The 20,359-nt window shown below is 35.1% G+C and overlaps 1 protein-coding gene across 2 annotated transcripts in view; it reads left to right on the top strand.

The window, feature by feature from the left end:
• The first annotated feature begins 381 nt into the window (after positions 1-381).
• Positions 382-20,359, top strand: part of LOC128231429 (uncharacterized) — a 54,269-nt gene continuing 34,291 nt past the window's right edge. The window contains exon 1 of one of the 2 annotated variants that reach the window (XM_052944245.1): positions 382-1,293. In XM_052944245.1, coding sequence (XP_052800205.1) covers positions 1,059-1,293 — 235 coding nt within the window. In that variant the 5' untranslated portion in view covers positions 382-1,058. The remainder of the gene's footprint in view (positions 1,294-20,359) is intronic. The other variant, XM_052944246.1, reaches the window with a different exon arrangement.

Genomic DNA, 20,359 nt, shown 5'->3' with positions numbered 1-20,359 from the left:
GGACATGGTATATATAATTGTATATGTATGTATGCATGTTTTATTAGTATATACAATTTGATATCTGCATGGAAATTAGATTTTAATAGAAATGGCAATTAGCGGTATCAGATTACATGAAACCGATACATGTTTTGACACTAGCGCATCAATTAGTTTGTTTTTTTCGAATGTGACGTTAATAACACTCAAATTATGTACATTTTTTTCACGGAAATCAGGTTCTTTGATATCATACCAAGAGAACGAACTCCTATAGGCGTCGACAGACAATTTACCCGCCACATAACAATCATACGCTTGTCGAATTCTTCCCAGCCATCAAAATGTGGTTGTCACGTGGTTACACATCACGTGACAGTTCGTGTAATTAGAAGCAATTGTCACTCATGCACCTGCATTCACATACACTGATGAGGACTTTAAACATGCAGGACCTAGCTGTGAGGAAAGAATAGCGTAATATAGTTCATTCAAGATCTGGTTATTTAGAATAAGGACAACGTTGTGTATTAGGCGTCATGTGGTAATTAAATTTCAATTGCAAACTTAACTGTTGTTTTTGTTGTTTTATTGGATTCGTTAAATGTGATTTTTTAAATTGGGATTTTTGCGTTGCGTCTGTATGGATTTTTCTAAAATGATGAAACTAAGCATACCTGTATTACAGGAGTTCGGGTATCTGAGATTCAATTCACAAAACTTTCAAGACCTGTAAAACTCAAAGTAAAGCGGTATTGGAGGAAATTCTTTCGCGCATTCTCAGAGCTCACTTTCAGCATTAACTGAAAATTTCATTCAGTTCGCGCGGTTAATTCATTCACGGTTTTCGCCTCTTGAAATCAACGTGAAGATTTTAGGCATACCGCTGTCAGAAAGCAAGACACAATTTACACAGAGTTTCGAAACGCAATGTATAACTTATATTGACGGAAAATGCTTTCAACAAACAGAAAATAACCGGATTTTCGACATCGAATTAATAAAACTAATCAAAACTTGTGTTATTTTCTGAACACTATTCGCTGCATTAAGCAACACAACACTTCCACGCGACCATGGCTTCCGGATCTGAAGACGAGAGGGACGACTGTTTCAAGGAAGAGGAACGTGACGTACTTCCGGACCTGCACGACCGAGAAAACTCCGAGGGTCGGGACACTGTCTCCACTTCCGAGTGCCGCTCACAGACGTCCGAGGAGCGTTCCCTATCACCGGATACGGATGAGCTGGAGGAGCTGGAAGAGGTCCTGAGGGATCAGCCGAAGCCAAAAGTGATCGTCTTTGACCTAGGTAGGTGACAGATTTGTTTGATAAGAGGAAATTCATGTGTTTTTGATATTATCAAATCATAATCCGTTTTTGCGTTTTGAATCTTCCGTGATTTTGTGTTAGTTTTAAAATCAATCGTGCAGGATGTTTTTCGCATGCAGTATGTTCTACGAACGAATTATAGTTGTAAAATAAAATGACATAAAATGCTGATATTTTTCTGGTTGCCAAAGAGAAAAAGGCACAAAATAATAAAGTAGAAAGGATTGTTTACAAATTATCTTTGAGTGTTAAAAAGATGCCGCCTTACGAGCGATTTAATAGACAAATTATAAACAAAAGCATAAAGGCAGGCATTGAGGTCGCCAGCGCCACATTTTTCAGTTTATCAGTCTGTACTTTTACAAAATGATTGCTCTTGATGTATTAATGGATCAATCTAATTATACAATAAGGACTAGGAAAGCGGAGCATTTAAACCTATTGATTGATTGGAATCTGAGAGGCACAAATGTATTGCAGACTGTTTCATAGCTGTTTTAATGGCTTCACAGCGTACATTACACATAAGAAAAAACTAATACATCCATTTCTCTAATAAAAAAGCAATATCTAGGTATTGCAAACGGGTAGGTATTCTACAAGCTTGATAATTCCAGGGAAAAGTTTATCATTATAGCAGTCGAAGTGTGTTGTATATTCGGAGAAGGGAAACCTCGATGATGCTTTGGAGCGTAATGAGAAAATAGGGCATAATTTGATATGAACATATTCACACTTGCATTATTTGTCTTTGCATGCAGCTGTTTGATTACAATGTATTATTTTCCCTATACTGAGATATAAATTAAACCAAGTTTCTGAGGTTAAAAGCTTTCCCATCTTGGTGTCATTAATGTGCGTATTTTGTGATACTTTGAAATATAAAATCTTAACGCTGATTTACTGAAATAAAAATGAAGATGCAAAGATGCAACAAATCAGTTTTAAAGTTATGACTATTAGAAAATCGTCTTTTTTCTGGCGCTAGCTCATTAGAATCGGCTTTGAGTCGAGCAGGTCTTTGGTATAGGTAAGCATTGGGCGTTGCCGTCACCTCAATATTACTAAAATAAGCTTGAGTGATGAACTTTCCAAACCAACACGGTGTAGTTATGCATCTGTTGGGTAAACATGTGTTTGGAATGTGCCATATGTACAGATGTGTGTCACCAGCTTGGTATGAACTCTTTATTTTCTAAATGTCTGGTTCTTTCAGCGACCTCTCGCAAACATGTGGGTTAGTATATGTCGGAATTTCATTAGATTTGACGTTAACAGCTGCTTAACTCAGTGCTCGCGAATAACGTTCTTACAATGACCTTTACGTCCTCGGAATAGTTTGCGAAAACATGAAATAAATTATCTATACCACTAGCAATATGTTCAGTGTATTGATTGGAATCGATTATATACATATATTAAACGTTGTTTTACTTAATCATCAAACTTTTAATAGCGATGACACATTTGCATTTTATTTCCCGCTATGTGAATTATTCCATGACGATAATGAAATAAATTCACCTTAACGTTCTCGGTGTGCACAACTTGGCTCGTTCCTGTGTTTTCTATTGAATAATTGAATAAGTAAGTGTTTTGCTCATATTTACTCGATGTGAATAATTACGTCTGATTAGTGCAGAAACATTCACCAGTCGTCTGAAGCACATGCTAGTTTACTTTTTTGTGCTAAAATAATGTGCATACTTACTATCGGTAAAACAAATTCCACATTAGAAGCTTGTAATATGAATTGTGCTTATGTCTTACCTTCTTGTCACAATTTGGAACGTGAACGTCAAAAACAGTGCAACCATGTGAATGCGTGAGTACAGAACGCCCTTCTAGAGCGTCATTTCCGTGGCTTAGTGTCATACTCACTTCGAACATTGAATGTGCCATATGGTAAAAAGGAATGCAAAATATCGGTCGCCGTTCGCAACAGCAAAGGTGGTTTTAACATGAATGTCTTGCTTGATATACTTAAAGGCCAGAGATTATGCATTGACTCGGCTGCAAACGTACTCCTAGTCTTACTGTTAATGTTTCTTCGAATACTAAAGTGCAAAATTAACATTAATAAGCCTTGCTAGCAGCCAAACATATGAATGGTACAATGATCAATGACTAAACCAAAGCTGAGAAACCACATTAATGTCCTCTTTAAATGCTATACTATTTAAGCTAAGGTTCGGAGGTAGTCATTGAAATATATATTGAATACCATATATAAATTCAATGACGTAACACTTAATAATAAACGTTATCATTGATTGTATCTATTCAGCCATAAACTTGTTGTAAGTTTCAAACCAGTTTTTCAACCTCTTGTCTTGTAAGAATTTATTTCCTTTGTTTTTTTTTTATTGCATAAGGCTGCAAAATCTCTTTAAATAAAACACAGGACATAAAAGCATCTGCTCATGCGTTGAATATTGATAAAATGTGTGCATGATGTGCAATTGTTGCACCTTGGCGCTGCACGATACGATTGATATCAAAGGTGTAACTGACTTCCACTACGACAGAAGCAGCCTGTGTTATATTGTGATTCCAGCTGTTTAAGTGAGCTACAACCCCTCAGGAATCCGTTATAAACCATTTTCAGGAATCATTATTTTCATTAAGTGTGAAGGCTAGGTTTATATAAATTGCTTTGTTAACAACAGCCAGCACATGTTGTTATTGTTTGAATAATCCTTATATAATTTTGGCTAGATATCTAAAATAGAATCAGATGTTTTATGGGTTATCATTCTATCTCAGCGCTTCTATTGAAAAGTCAAGCATATGTCGCTATATTTCATACAAAGACGAACAAGAAGTGTGCGCTTGATGGCCCCAGACTACGCCATCCAGGTATCTGTACATTGTGCATATTAAGAATAACATGTACGGCAGCGTTGGGGAAGTAACTTATGCGGGTTTAAGTGAGCCCTAAATCGAAATTTCGCAATCGACTTTAAAATAAAACTGCAATTTTTACAAGAACGTATAGCTGCTAGCACAAATAAACGTGCACGTGTTATTTCGAAACATCTATTTTGTCCGGAACGGCATACGGAAGTCTGACTGTCTTTACATTGTCGCCCTGCAGAACGTTCCCGTATAAGTCTTGCAACGCGTCTTAGCATTACCGCCTTGCAGAACGTTCCCGTACTAGTCTAGCAAAGCGTCTTAACATTATCGCCTTGCAGAACGTTCCCGTACTAGTCTAGCAAAGCGTCTTACTAGTATCGCCTTGCAGAACGTTCCCGTACAAATCTTGCAACGCGTCTTAACATTATCGCCTTGCAGAACGTTCCCGTACTAGTCTAGCAAAGCGTCTTAACATTATCGCCTTGCAGAACGTTCACGTACTAGTCTAGCAAAGCGTCTTAACATTATCGCCTTGCAGAACGTTCCCGTACAAATCTTACTACGCGTCTTAACATTATCGACTTGCAGAACGTTCCCGTACAAATCTTGCAACGCGTCTTTACATTATCGCTTTGCAGAACGTTCCCGTACAAATCTTGCAACGCGTCTTTACATTATCGCTTTGCAGAACGTTCCCGTACTCGCATTGCAACGCAGCCGTGAACATGGTCGCATTTGTTGCGACAAAATGTTAATGTAATGTCGGATCAACTACGAAAATGTTTTAAGTGTATTCGACATGTGTACGATATTGCAAGTATTCTACGAGTATCGTACATGAAAGCAAATGGGAATGCTATTTTAATATGCGTTAGAAGAGCTGCTCCGTGTTTAAGAACTAATTTTCAATGGAACCTATGGCACGTAATCCTTCACCATTCCTTCAAACTCGTCTAAACCGCAGTTTGTCGAGCCTTTCATTACAAACGCCTTGTACACATTTTGGTGATAAGTAATTTCGTATCAAAGGTGTTATTTACATACATGTATGTCGAAACAACTCCTTACTCATCATGCGACACATACCTTTGTCCAAACACTATCTCAAATATGTCGTTGATCACCCATACAATCACGTGGACCCTACTTTTCACTGACAACTCGTGGTCAAACGCGGACATTATCTCGCGCTATGTCGCGGCATGTCATAAGAAATGTCATTACAGTGTGATAAAGGTCTCATTCTTATAAATGCTTTATTAACTGTACAATTTTCATTATTTTTTCTTCTTTGGTCTTTGATCTTGGGGTTTCAAAACTTCTGTTATAATACATTTTAACGTAAATGTTTCTAAATTATTTTTAACTACAAAATGTATAATGAAAATTCTATATATTGACCGAAAAAAAATCTTAGAATTACGCTTTCAATTTTTACTTGATGATTTTGAAAGCTTCGCCCATGCATGATACCGATATATATTGTGATAAAATTTGTTATATATAGGATTAATAATATAAACAATAACCACCAGCTGTGGCCGATACTGCATTTTTTTGTTTGATAACATCTATAACGACCATGCCTAAATCAGTTGTTTGTTTTTCAGTTCTGTTATGCAAAAGAACACGCGTAAAATATGATAACATCGGGCAACCAGTCTGAACAATTTACCGCCCAAACTCAATTACCATGAATGTCTTTGTTTTTGCTCCTTTACGTCTAAACGTCTTCTTTGTACTGACTTTGGGCAACACGTTGAATCTTGTTACTTCCGTTATATTTATAGTTGCTTTTGACGAGAAACCTCGTTTTAAGATACGTGATTATCTGTAAGTCTATTTCCTGTTATTTACTTGCAAAATGGCTTATAATCAATTAAGGTGTCTAGTATCATTTATCTTAATAATTGGGAATTAGAAATCATTAAAGAGTCCAATTTGTAAATTATTCAAGGCCACAATTAACACTTGCCAAGCTTTATTTCATACCACTTCTGCAATAAATTCAACATAACATTTCCAATTTTCACATAACTGTTTAAACCAAGTTAACTGACATGACATCAAATTAAGAATACCTCGTTAGTGCTTTAGATTTGTAATCAAGTAGTCATTCAAATTAATTCATTAACGCCGAATTATACAGCCACGATATTGCCTGTTTAATTGCACAGATAGCCTTGAAATTACACGAGATCCATTAAATGTCAGGCGTCTTTCAACTTTTTGGAACAGTGTCAATGTGAATGTCGAAATGGGCAACATAGCTGAACACAAATATTTCTAGTACTTTTTTAAAACAGCTATGAATGCCAGATCAAATTATGTTCAAAATATTGCCAACTATATGTTTATTTGCTATTCACCGGAATTCAGCTTATTAAATCTTGTTTTAAAGCGTGTGTATCCATGGCGTATTTGTGTCTTAGAATTTTCTGTTAGAGAGACCGACTGACGGGAGACTGGTTATGAAATATTTCTAGACAGTGTCAAAACAAATGCGGAAGTCCTGGATTTGTAAGCATTCTAATTGCTCTTTTACAATTCTTATACTCCACTTAGACACATTAAATAATGGCCATAACAATTTATCTTGAACATGATATACCAGTAAAGATGTTAGAGTATCTATTTCCATTACCCAGCAAAACATGTGTTTGTGTTTACTTGTACTGTAATATTGCTTTGGAAAATACTAACGGTTGAGTGAAATGTTTTGTTGCGAAGGACAAAAGGTGTCGAGGCCTTTAGCTTGAAATCGTTTGGCACGCGTCCGCAATTTCAGCATTCTTATCCTGACGGGCTGAATATGATTGTTCCGTCTCTTAAGTGGAATGAATCTTTTGCATAAATATTTATCAAGTTCAAATGGCTTTGCTGAAAGGTATGGCAAAGCTTTTATTGGGTGAAGAGCATGTGTTTTCTTCTATAAGAATATATCTGATTATTGTTGCTTAAAATGGAATATAGCGAGCGACTTAGATTGAAGTGAATACTTTCCGAAAATAACACCGATATTTGCCCTTGAAACATGTTGCTTCACACTCGTGCTTATTTCATTTGAGTAGTTCTGCAAATTACGTAAGATTTAGCTTTTCGCTGTATATGTAAAAACACATATTGTTCTCATTCTATAGAAATAACATTTCAAATCAAACATAACTTCGAAATGGAAAGTAAACACATAGAAGCACCTCAAAGAACCAATATCTTTTATCAAAATGAAGTTTCTGCTGATTGAAATTAAACGTGTTTGGTGCTAACTGATTTCGAAACATATTTCCAAAGCAATGCTAATGATTCAAACGTTTATTACAGTATGTATGCAGAATAAGAATCACCTCAGTATTAAACCACATCTGTCCATGTCTTAACATAAATCTTTAGGAAGTAAATGATATCAAAATATCACGGTGCAATACAGATTGTCATCATGTTATTGTACATCAAGAAGAGCAACATTAAGTGGATTACCATATTTATAAAAGAATATAGTATATATACAGTACTGAGAAACGTTATTTAAGCATATTCTACTTTAGCATGGTTTAATATGGTACTGATAATGAATCAAATTTTGAACACAAAAACAACCAGATAGCAGAAAATAACATATTTTATGATGGAGACATGATAAGCTTTCATATTAATACAGAACAGATTGACATTAGAAACACAATTATACAACTTTATTGCTCAATTATTGCATACATCTACCATTTAATCAACAGAGCCTTTGATGTTCAACACATCCAAACTTCTAACGTAAACATGACGATTCCCCTGCCAAACCCTTCTGGTTTTTCTTTGAGTGTAAAATAAGCAATACTTGTCGCATCAGTTACGAATACTAACCAATTACATCTACATCTCGAAATCACTTAAGCACTGCACATATCGTTCTACAAAGATCAAAGAAAACGATATCCATTCATATGCAAACCAAGCATCTTAAAGGTATGCGTTCCTTATTTCCTTGATGTACTTAACGTATGTACAATACACCTAAAGTTAGACATGCTAGGAATTTAGATGCATCTATGAGTTCTTACATACGAAAAGAAATGATCTAAAATAGAACTACATATGGTTGGTGTCGCTTAATTTAATGACTGTAAGTAACACATCCAGGTCTCTCAGCCAAAGTCGTATTATGCAAAGGAATCTACGCATTGCTTCGATGTAAGCAGGCCAAGGGACTTTGATAGTATTCTCAATTCAACACCGTCTGTACATGTAGCTATGTGAGCCGACGAATGCTTTGCTTGCCCTACATTTATTGATGCTTCACCAATTTTTGATATTATACAGAACTTCCTGAATCTTGAATGTCTTGCTCTTTCACCGAATTGATGTGTGGGTTATTTGTTTGAGGAATATCACTAAATTTGACGATAATGAGTGCAATTATGCCATTTTGTGTGGGACATAACCATTGCTCTCAAAATTGGACGACTCGGTGCTTTCACGTTTAGTCTTTACCGACGTTCTCGCTAACGTTGGCGAAAAACACACATGCGTGTTGTATACTCCTTTCGACATTAAACTATATTTGAACAAATAGTTTTTGTCAATATACTGTAGATAAATACGAAGTTGGTTTACTGAATCATGAGATCTTAATTCTCAATCGAATTGAGTTTGACTTTTTTGTTCCATGGCAATGTTGGAAATACATATAGTTTCGGCTGCCTGACCCTGCAGTTGTTCTATATTATTGGATTAAAAAATAGGATAAATTGTTTCCCAAATTTTAACAATTCTGTATGATGACTTTAAGCGTTGAAACATGCACAATACCAACGTAATTCCATGCACTTTTGCTTTCAGCATCAACAATAAACGTCCATATATTTTTTTTTATTTATATGACAAGTGCACATTCCAAGCTTGTACTATGAATCGGGATTATTTCTTGGCACATTCTTGAACCTGGTCGTCAAAACAAAGCAACCATGTGAATTAGTGTGTACAGAACGACCTTCTAGCGCATCGTTAATTCGGCTTAGTGTCATACTACATCGTATGTTCCATCTGTTATGGGGAATGCAAAATGTCGGTCGTCTCAGGCAGTAGCAAAGGGTGTTTTTAACATGAATGTCTTGCTTGATCTTTTTGTATGCAAGTGTGTGTGTGCTTTGACCCAGTAATGACACAGTCTTGGTGTGTATGTGGTCTTTGAATAATGTGATGCAAATTTAGCAGGGATGAGCGTAGCTGTGAAAATGAACTTAGATCTTGTGTAATGTCAAAATGATCATTAACCCAAAACGAACAGTCAACGCTTGGTAAAAGCACATTTTTAATGCTGTTTTACTTTTATTAACGGTTCTCAACTAGTCAGTAAATCAGTATTGATTATGAGAAATGTATTTTGTCAGGTTAGTTTAAAATTAAGAATTCATTTTGAGTTTTTGAGTCATTAGATCAATGTAAATTTCAAGTCGGTAAATCGAATTCAAAAATAGCTTGGACTTGTTTTATTGTACCTATTTTTGCGTTGTTTTCTCCTGATGTTGTGAAATTTATTTAACAAGCTCAGACATCAATCACGAAAGAACATATGTTTATGTTGTGTAGATTGGCAACTGTGTGCAGATGCACCATGGCACTGCACCAAACAATTTATATTAAAAGTATATCTGCCTCCCACTACGGCAGATGCAGTCTAGTATTAATGTTGTGATTCCAGCGGTTTTAGCAGGCTATAGCACCTTGGGAATCCGTCATAATATATCTTCAGGAATTGTCATTTAGTTTTATTTTGTTAACAAATGCTAACACATGTTGTCGTTGTAAAAGTCATCTTCATGTCTTGAAATATAAACTAGTTATTTGAAATATGATTTGGAATTCTCTGATTAAGCATGTATTCCCAAGCATTCTGGTGGTATCGATCTATCATAATAATTTATTGAAATTTTCTAAACCTTCTTTCACACTGTCTTTACCGTTGATGCGAGTTGCGGTGAGCTCATTACCCGTCTCCTGTCTTGTGAACTTCGAACAGATGTCGAATGCCAATGTGAAGGCTATACAAGGGTAAACAGTTTGTCTTTCATGCAAAAGTCACTTTCCGACTCAAGTAAATATTGAAGTTATCCAGATATATTTTTCGAAACCATGGACACATTCTTGCCTGTGTATCTCCTCAGATGACCTGGTCTGCAAACAAAACCAATTAAATACCAGCACATATAAGGTGCAAGCAAATACGTCGAAGTTTCATTATCCAAGTAAAAATAATAAGCGAATTTATGACGCTTACTTAACAAGGGAATTTGTGACCACGTAGCTATTAATTAAGACACAAGTAATATCGTTAGAAAATGTCAAAGCATTTGCGGAATTTATGGAATGGTAACCATTCTAATAGCTCTATTACACTCTATATTCTACCTAGACAAGTAACATTATGACCATTACATCCACCCTTGAACATGATATACTCGCAACAGATGTTAGCATTCAACTACGCATCAGTCAGCAAAACAGGTTAATTTGTTTACTTGTACTGTTATATTGCTTAGAAAATACTTACGGTTAAGTAAAATGTTTGTTGCGAAGGACGAAAGGTGTCGAGACCTATCTCGCGATAATTCTGGCACTTGCGATCAGAAATTTCTTCAGCATTCTTGTCCGGACGGGAAGGATATGTTTTCCTTCTCTTAAGTGGAATGAATCTTTTGTATAAATATTTATCAAGTTCAAATGGCTTTGCTGAAAAGTATGGCGAAGCTTTTATGAGGTTAAGAGCATGTGTTTTCTTCTATTAGTTTACTTCGTATTTGTTAAAGTGGTGTTTTAATTGGAATTTAGCGACTTAGATGAAAGTAAATACCTTACATAAATGCATTGATAGAGGCTTATGAAACATTTTCCAGTTTCCAATTTGTTTTGTGGTTACTTTTTAAACCTGATGTTTCACATCTTAATAGTTCTGCAGGTTCTTTATGTGAATGCAATTATCACACAGCGTATGTTTTTACAATTTCTTTTACAAGTAGTATCCTCATTAAACAAGTAATTACATTTCAAATCAGATCGGGCTTAGTGCTAATTGAGTTTGAAACAAATATCAAAAGACTAGTATAAAAATCATGACTGTCTATACGGTTTTTTTTCAGAATTATTTCTATCTTAGATGTCATCTTTCCATGCCAGAATCATAAATCATGAACAAGTTATTTCTAACATGCCAACACGATCTTAATGCTAATTTATCAGCTTAGTAGCAAGAAGAACGAAGCTGGTACAATAATTTGTATTGGGTTTTGTTGTAAGAAATAGAATAAATGCTTTACTACTTTTGATTATTGCTGATTTAAAACTGAAACGGTATCTTTTTAGATGATTTATAAAGCGAAGTCAACCAAATTTGAACTTCGATAGGTTATGATTGCAAACATACATACACTAAAACTGTCAACTGTTGCAAATATACATTGATCCATTGCAGAAGAGAGCAAATCCACTAATATTCTTAGAAATGATTACAAACTTTGCAAACATATCTAAATTGCCATCTCAACTGTGATTAGTTCAGTGACCCAAAGATGACTAGCTAATTGATAACACAATCATAAAGCATACTAGACAATAAGCATTACCTTAATTGTTTCACTAACTTAACAAGCATACAAATCTCAACGCGTATTATAAGTCTATATTTCATCCATCACTATTGGGTAATCCCCTAGAAAGGGTTAGTTATATCAGAACTCACTGGGATGGAGGGAGATAAAACAGCGGGAACATCTGGTGGTGGAACGTTGAACTTCAGAATCAACGTTTATTTCTGCATTCGGTTGGTTTATAGATATGTATCTATGAAATAAAATTGAATTTTGACTGTTTCAAACAATGAAAATATCATTTTGATATCTTTCACTGTTTTGAACTCAGTTCGAAAAGAAATTTCAACGACGTAACGTTCGCATACAATTTGTCGCAAATGTCTGAAAAATTATAATTGTCAGATCTGTAGATTACGGGTAGACTTTTCATTAGTTTAATAAAACTGTCTAGATGTATATGAGTAAGACGGGAACGAAGAAAAGCCTTCAGAATATTGACAGCTACCTTAATTACAGTTAATAAACACTTCGCAACGCCGCGTATCGCGGTGACTCCACGCGATGGGACGCAGGGGGCATTATGCATCAATCGCGGCGTATAGTGAAAATAAGTTTAAAAACATGAGGTGAGGAAAAATAGCAGCGATGTACGAAATATGCAAAACTATGCATGGTTGGTAGTGTAGGTTTCAAAAGACAATCTTTCTTATGGAATTTTCTCAATTCTGTAGATTGTAAATTTTTGTTAGCAATGCATTTTATCATATAATAATTCACTATATATGATTTCTTTGCGTTGTTTCAATGTTTTTATTTATGTATTATCATCGGTAATAAATAGTGTTTAAACCAAAAGATGACAAACTTAAAATCCGTTTGTTCTTAAAATATTTGCTAAACAATTACTTTCTATGCACTCTTTTTATAACTAAACGAAGCAATTCATATCTCTGATATATATTTCGGCTATTGAGTATGAAGACAACAATATGTTTGGTTGTTTTTGCAATTTTCAAGTATCAGTATGGTATGGATAATGTCTGCCATAACTACATCTGTCAATTAAACACATTTATTAAAAATTGTAATTGACGCATGTCTGAATTTTAAGATTCCACGCGTTCCTTGAATTTAAATGAATTTATTTTATGGGAACTCATGTCGTGTCTCAAATATCTCAGATAGTTTGTAACGGAGAAAAGAAAAAAACAACAACAAAAAACCATTTATTCAAAAGACGTAGATACTACTTAAAATTGTGAAACGTTGTGTCAATATTTGACACCATTAGAGACTGGTTATAGTTGGTTGATTTTGGGCAGTGTTTAAATTCTGAACACAGAGTCAAAGACACAGCTTGGTTACCCAAGAAGGTTCTTCCGTCACATGTTTAGCGTTAATGTTATATACCTACATATATAAATATAATTATTAATTATTGCGTATGTCTACCATTTATATAGCACATCGACGCCAAAGGCACTTTTCTACAAACTAAAGCTTTGAATGCATCCATTTAGAATGCTGACCAATCACACGCCGTTCTAAACATTAAGTAAACAATAGCATACACCCATCTGCAATCCTAGTATCTGAAATTTTGATAATCATTATTTCTTCATCTCCTAGATTCGCTCAACTTGTGTAATTAGAAAAATAGCGAATAGCGTTAAATGAATTCCCAAAGATTTAATTCTTAATTGCATTGCATTTGACATTTCGTTCTAGAACAATATTAAAAATACAAATAATTTCGGTTGTATGTCCTTGAAGTTTCTATTGTTTTGTTTATTTTCGCACAATTTACATAATTATGTTTGATTAGTTTAGTCGATGAAACATGCATATTCCGAATGTACTGCATGCGATATTGCTTTCAGCTTTAACAATAAAAGTGCATTTTTTCTTGGTAATATGGGTAATATAAATTCCCCTCCAGAAGCTTGTCTTGTGAATTGTGATTATTTCTAATTTTCTTGGCACATTCATGAAGGTATTGTCAAAAGCATAAGAACATTATGAGTTCGTGTAAGAACAGCTTTCAACCGAATTGATTACACGGCTGTTTGTTATAGTGGCTTCTTGGATGTGCCATCTGTAGAGAGGGAGTGTAAAATGTACGTCGTCCTATGACACTGCAAACGCGGTTTTGAAATGAATGTAAGGTTTTATTCACATAGTAAATGACGATATTCAGATACCTTTGAAAAATGCAATTCAAATAACAGTGAAAAGACCAGCTGAAGAAAATGTTCTTGCGAAGAATTGGACAATACTAGAATATTGTTATTATTGCTCTGAGCTAGCGATTTGATAAAGAAATACAAAGCGTATATTAAACAGGCAAACTGTGCTAACTTGTAGAATAGCTTTGAAAACAAAGGACATAGTCATAATTCTTAAAATTGTTATGCATACAATACATATAAAAATCAAATGTTACAGGCATGCATTAAGTCGTGTAAGTTACCTATTAGTGAATTATAATAGACTCATTTTATTCTCTGTTTGCATAGTTTGTGCAGTTTGGTCATACTGCCTAATATTGCGAACTGTATAAACAAGATCTGACAAAGAGAACGTAAAACACATCTGTTCATGCGGTGAAGATTGACAAAATGTGTGAAAAATGTGTAAGGTGTGCACCGTGGCTCTGTACCAAGCGTTTCATATCGAGGGAGTATGTGCCTCCCACAACGACAGATGCAGCTACATTTATTTGTTGTGCTTCAGGCTGTTTAAGTGGGCTCCAACACCTCGGAAGTCTGTTATAAACCATTTCGCAGAATTTAATCGATTGCTTTGCACACAACTTAGTGTTATTTTCGGTCTTGTGTTGCTTTCCCCAGGAATTGTCGTTAAACTACATATTGTTTCGTATATTTGAATGTTTTGTGTTGTTATATTCTGTTCTGATATGAAACCATAAATTATAAACAAGTTCTACTGCACGGTTTATGCTGTCCGAGAACAATGCTTTGTCATAATGACGAGAACATGAAATTCTAAACGTAAATACTGTTCAAACATATTTTATTTCGAATCAAATATTCAATATTAGCTTTCTTATTCGGATCAACGATGGCAGATTCAGCCAGGGACGTAGGCTTGGATACATCAGTCATGGTTAATCATTGACTTTTATGCAAGATGTTTACAAAGTAGTACCTGCAGATAGTATGCGCATAAAAACGAGTGATTAACCGCCTCGATTATAATATCATAAGTGTCTGTGTTTTTGCTCATTAACTTCTAAATGTCTACTTTGTCTGACTTTGGCAACCAGTTAAACGCTGTTATTTCTTTAAAACTTATACCGTTTCATTTGAAGAAAACCTGTAACCGCTTTTTAAATACACAGCCATGTTTCTGTTATCTTATGTTACTACTAATTTCTTTCTTTCCTTGTCTGTTTAATCTAAGTGTATCCTTTAACCGTCCTTCCTACGACAAATACCACCTTTTCTGTTGGTTATATATGTATATTAACGGAAATGTGACCATACATGTGTCAAAACATTGCCTTGTGGTCATACGTGAATCTTTACACGGAAATATGCACATGCATGTATCTTAACACGGAAATATGCACATACATGTATCTTAACAAGGCAATGTGGACATACATGTATCTTAACAAGGCAATGTGGACATGTATGTATCTTAACAGAGCAATGTGGACATACCTGTGTCTAAACAGAGCAATGTGGACATACCTGTGTCTAAACAGAGCAATGTGGACATACCTGTGTCTAAACAGAGCAATGTGGACATACCTGTGTCTAAACAGAGCAATGTGGACATACATGTATCTTAACAGAGCAATGTGGACATACATGTATCTTTACAAGCCAATGTGGACATACATGTATCTTAACAGAGCAATGTGGACATACATGTATCTTTACAAGCCAATGTGGACATACATGTATCTTAACAGAGCAATGTGGACATACATGTATCTTTACAAGCCAATGTGGACATACATGTATCTTAACAGAGCAATGTGGACAAACATGTATCTTAACAGAGCAATGTGGACAAACATGTATCTTAACAGAGCAAATAGGACATACATGTATCTTAACAGAGCAATGTGGACATACATGTATCTTAACAGAGCAAATAGGACATACATGTATCTTAACAAGCCAATGTGGACATACATGTATCTTAACAGAGCAATGTGGACAAACATGTATCTTAACAGAGCAATGTGGACAAACATGTATCTTAACAGAGCAAATAGGACATACATGTATCTTAACAGAGCAATATGGACATACATGTATCTTAACAGAGCAATGTGGACAAACATGTATCTTAACAAGGCAATATGGACATACATGTATGTTAACAGAGCAATGTGGACATACATGTATCTTAACAGAGCAATGTGGACATGTATGTATCTTAACAGAGCAATGTGGACATACATGTATCTTAACAGAGCAATGTGGACATACATGTATCTTAACAGAGCAATGTGGACATACATGTATCTTAACAAGGCAAAGTGGACATACATGTATCTTAACAGAGCAATGTGGACATACATGTATCTTAACAGAGCAATGTGGACATACATGTATCTTAACAGAGCAATGTGGACATACATGTATCTTAACAGAGCAATGTGGACATACATGTATCTTAACAGAGCAATGTGGACATACATGTATCTTTACAAGCCAATGTGGACATACATGTATCTTAACAAGGCAATATGGATATACATGTATCTTAACAGAGCAATGTGGACATACATGTATCTTAACAGAGCAATGTGGACATACATGTATCTTAACAGAGCAATGTGGACATACATGTATCTTAACAAGGCAAAGTGGACATACATGTATCTTAACAGAGCAATGTGGACATACATGTATCTTAACAGAGCAATGTGGACATACATGTATCTTAACAGATCAATGTGGACATACATGTATCTTAACAGAGCAATGTGGACATACATGTATCTTTACAAGGCAAAGTGGACATACATGTATCTTAACAAGGCAATATGGACATACATGTATCTTAACAGATCAATATGGACATACATGTATCTTAACAGAGCAATGTGGACATGTATGTATCTTAACAGAGCAATGTGGACATACATGTATCTTAACAAGGCAATGTGGACATACATGTATCTTAACAAGGCAATGTGGACATACATGTATCTTAACAAGGCAATGTGGACATGTATGTATCTTAACAGAGCAATGTGGACATACATGTATCTTAACAAGGCAATGTGGACATGTATGTATCTTAACAGAGCAATGTGGACATACATGTATCTTAACAAGGCAATGTGGACATACATGTATCTTAACAGAGCAATGTGGACATACATGTATCTTAACAAGGCAATGTTGACATGTATGTATCTTTACAGAGCAATGTGGACATACCTGTGTCTAAACAAAGCAATGTGGACATACATGTATCTTAACAGAGCAATGTGGACATACATGTATCTTAACAGAGCAATGTGGACAAACATGTATCTTAACAGAGCAATGTGGACAAACATGTATCTTAACAGAGCAAATAGGACATACATGTATCTTAACAGAGCAATGTGGACATACATGTATCTTAACAGAGCAATGTGGACATACATGTATCTTAATAGAGCAATGTGGACATACATGTATCTTTATAAGGCAATGTGGACATACATGTATCTTAACAGAGCAATGTGGACATACATGTATCTTAACATAGCAATGTGGACATACATGTATCTTAACAGAGCAATGTGGACATACATGTATCTTAATAGAGCAATGTGGACATGTATGTATCTTAATAGAGCAATGTGGACAAACATGTATCTTAATAGAGCAATGTGGACATGTATGTATCTTAATAGAGCAATGTGGACAAACATGTATCTTAATAGAGCAATGTGGACATGTATGTATCTTAACAGAGCAATGTGGACATACATGTATCTTAATAGAGCAATGTGGACATGTATGTATCTTAATAGAGCAATGTGGACAAACATGTATTTTAACTGAGCAATGTGGACATACATGTATCTTAACAGAGCAATGTGGCCATACATGTATCTTAATAGAGCAATGTGGACATACATGTATCTTAACAGAGCAATGTGGACATACATGTATCTTAATAGAGCAATGTGGACATACATGTATCTTAACAGAGCAATATGGACATACATGTATCTTAACAGAGCAATGTGGACATACATGTATCTTAATAGAGCAATGTGGACATACATGTATCTTAACAAGGCAAAGTGGACATACATGTATCTTAACAGAGCAATGTGGACATACATGTATCTTAATAGAGCAATATGGACATACATGTATCTTAACAGAGCAATGTGGACATACATGTATCTTAATAGAGCAATGTGGACATACATGTATCTTAACAAGGCAATATGGACATACATGTATTTTAACAGAGCAATGTGGACATACATGTATCTTAACAGAGCAATGTGGACATACATGTATACATGTAATATAACAAAGCAGTGTGGACATACATGCATATTAACAAGGCAGTTTGAAGATACATGTGTCTGAGCTTTTGACCCGTTGGAAAAACTAAAAAAATACACGTACTGAAATGAGTATAATTACATGTATGTGACCGTCAAACATACTTACGAAAGACAGATAAACATCTGCAGATTTGTATTTATGTTTTTAAACTTGATTTAATGTGTTTTCAATTCAATCGATTTACAAAGATATTAAAGAAACAGCTATGTGCAGAAGTGTTTGTATGAGTCAAAACATTTCTGAAATAAAAACACACATCCGTTCATTACAGCGTTGTACACCGGCATGGAATAAAATGTATGCTGTGTTGGAAAATTACGTGTCATCATTCCAACATATACGTTGCAAATGCAAAGGAAAATGCTTCTTCCCGATAAAATGTGGGATTGCATCTCCACATACTAAAACATCTCTGACTTTGCGTTTCATTATCACACAATAATTTAAACCAAATTACCTGACATGACGTCATATTTTGGAAATCATGTTAGAGCTTAGGAGACAGAAGTGAGATTGCGAACTATGTGTGCAAATCTTGACGATGTTATACGTCTGTAATCAAGTCGTCTTTCAACAGGATTCATTAACAACGGATTATACAGACGCATTATTGTCTGTTTAACCGCTCAGATAACCTTGATTGAAAGCGAAACCGGTTAAATACCAGCACATTACTACTGTCTTTACGTGTTGCAAATGTGTCAAGACGAATATCGAAAAATACATCAAAGTTAAAAGCTAATATTTACAATGCAGATGGATGCAAAAACAACTAAAATGCAGAAACCAAATGATGTTAAAAAGACAAAGCAGTGTGTCTGTAAGAACATTTTGCCAAGAAAACTCATTTGATATTCACCGGAGTTCAACTTATTACGTTTTGTTTCAAAACTTCCCTCATGAACATTTGGCGTATTTTTACTTTTTAACTGTTTTTGTTCTGTTAATTATTTGGCTTCGAAATTTTTGTCTACATTGATTCCACAGGTCTTTGATGTTTGGCTCATGTTTGTTGACACCAAGGTTAAGAAATATTGCTTGAGAGTGTCAAAACATCTGTGGAATTCCAGGAATTGTACCCATTTAAATATTTCTTTTACAATTCCTGCTAGGCAGACAAGTAGCTTAATGACCATTTCCATTCACTTTGAACATGAAACAGTAACAGATTGTATTGTTACATTACCCATCACTCAGCAAAACAGGTTAATCTGTTTACTTGTATTATGATATGACTTTGGAAAGAAAGCATTTTGTTATGAAGGATTAAAGGTGTCGACGGCTTATTTCTGGGGTTTTCTAGCACATGCGGGGATGTTTTTCTCAGCATTTTTTTCATGACTCGAAAGATATGTTTTCTTGTTCTAAGTGGAATGAATCTTTCGTTTAAACATTTATCAGGTTCAAATGACCTTGTTCAAAAGAACAGCAATTCTTTAGTTTATACTAATTTCTTTTACCTCGATTGTGACGAAATCTCAAGCTTATAGAATCACTCTCGATTTCGTTTCCTTGGTAGAAACCAGTTTTTGTGTCCATTCGAGAGGCCATGAGAACGGTAAGCCTGGTGGGTACACACAACCTCTTGGGTGAGAGGCGGACACCTTTACCACTAGACTACTCTCACCCAAAATTAAGGAAGATATACATTATCTTAACGAACATTCCACTTTGTAAACTTTTGCCCACCAACTAAACCGGCAAGCGCTGAGCCACAAATCCTTAACGCCTATAAAACAATCCGTCTATATTCGGTTGATGTTGTTAGTAAAAACAACAAGGAATCACTTGGGTGGGGAAAATTCGCTTAGTGGCCATTAAGCCTCGAACCAATGTTTGCTCACTGACTTACATGGTTTTAGAACGTACCAATCATACATAGTTTAAAAAATAAATAAAAAATAATGGTAGACGAGATAAAACATATTGAATTGTGCGTGTAATTTATTCGGCACTTTTGAACGTTGGTACACGCTTTTCGATTTATTGCTTTTTTGTTACAAGATGTTGTTTTGTATATGCAATATTTCAAATATGAATCTC

This window comes from Mya arenaria, chromosome 4 (genome assembly GCF_026914265.1).
Source record: "Mya arenaria isolate MELC-2E11 chromosome 4, ASM2691426v1".
In the NCBI taxonomy this organism is placed as follows: domain Eukaryota; kingdom Metazoa; phylum Mollusca; class Bivalvia; order Myida; family Myidae; genus Mya; species Mya arenaria.
The sequence above is the reverse complement of the archived record's forward strand: the minus strand, read 5'-3'. Positions and strand labels throughout refer to the sequence as shown.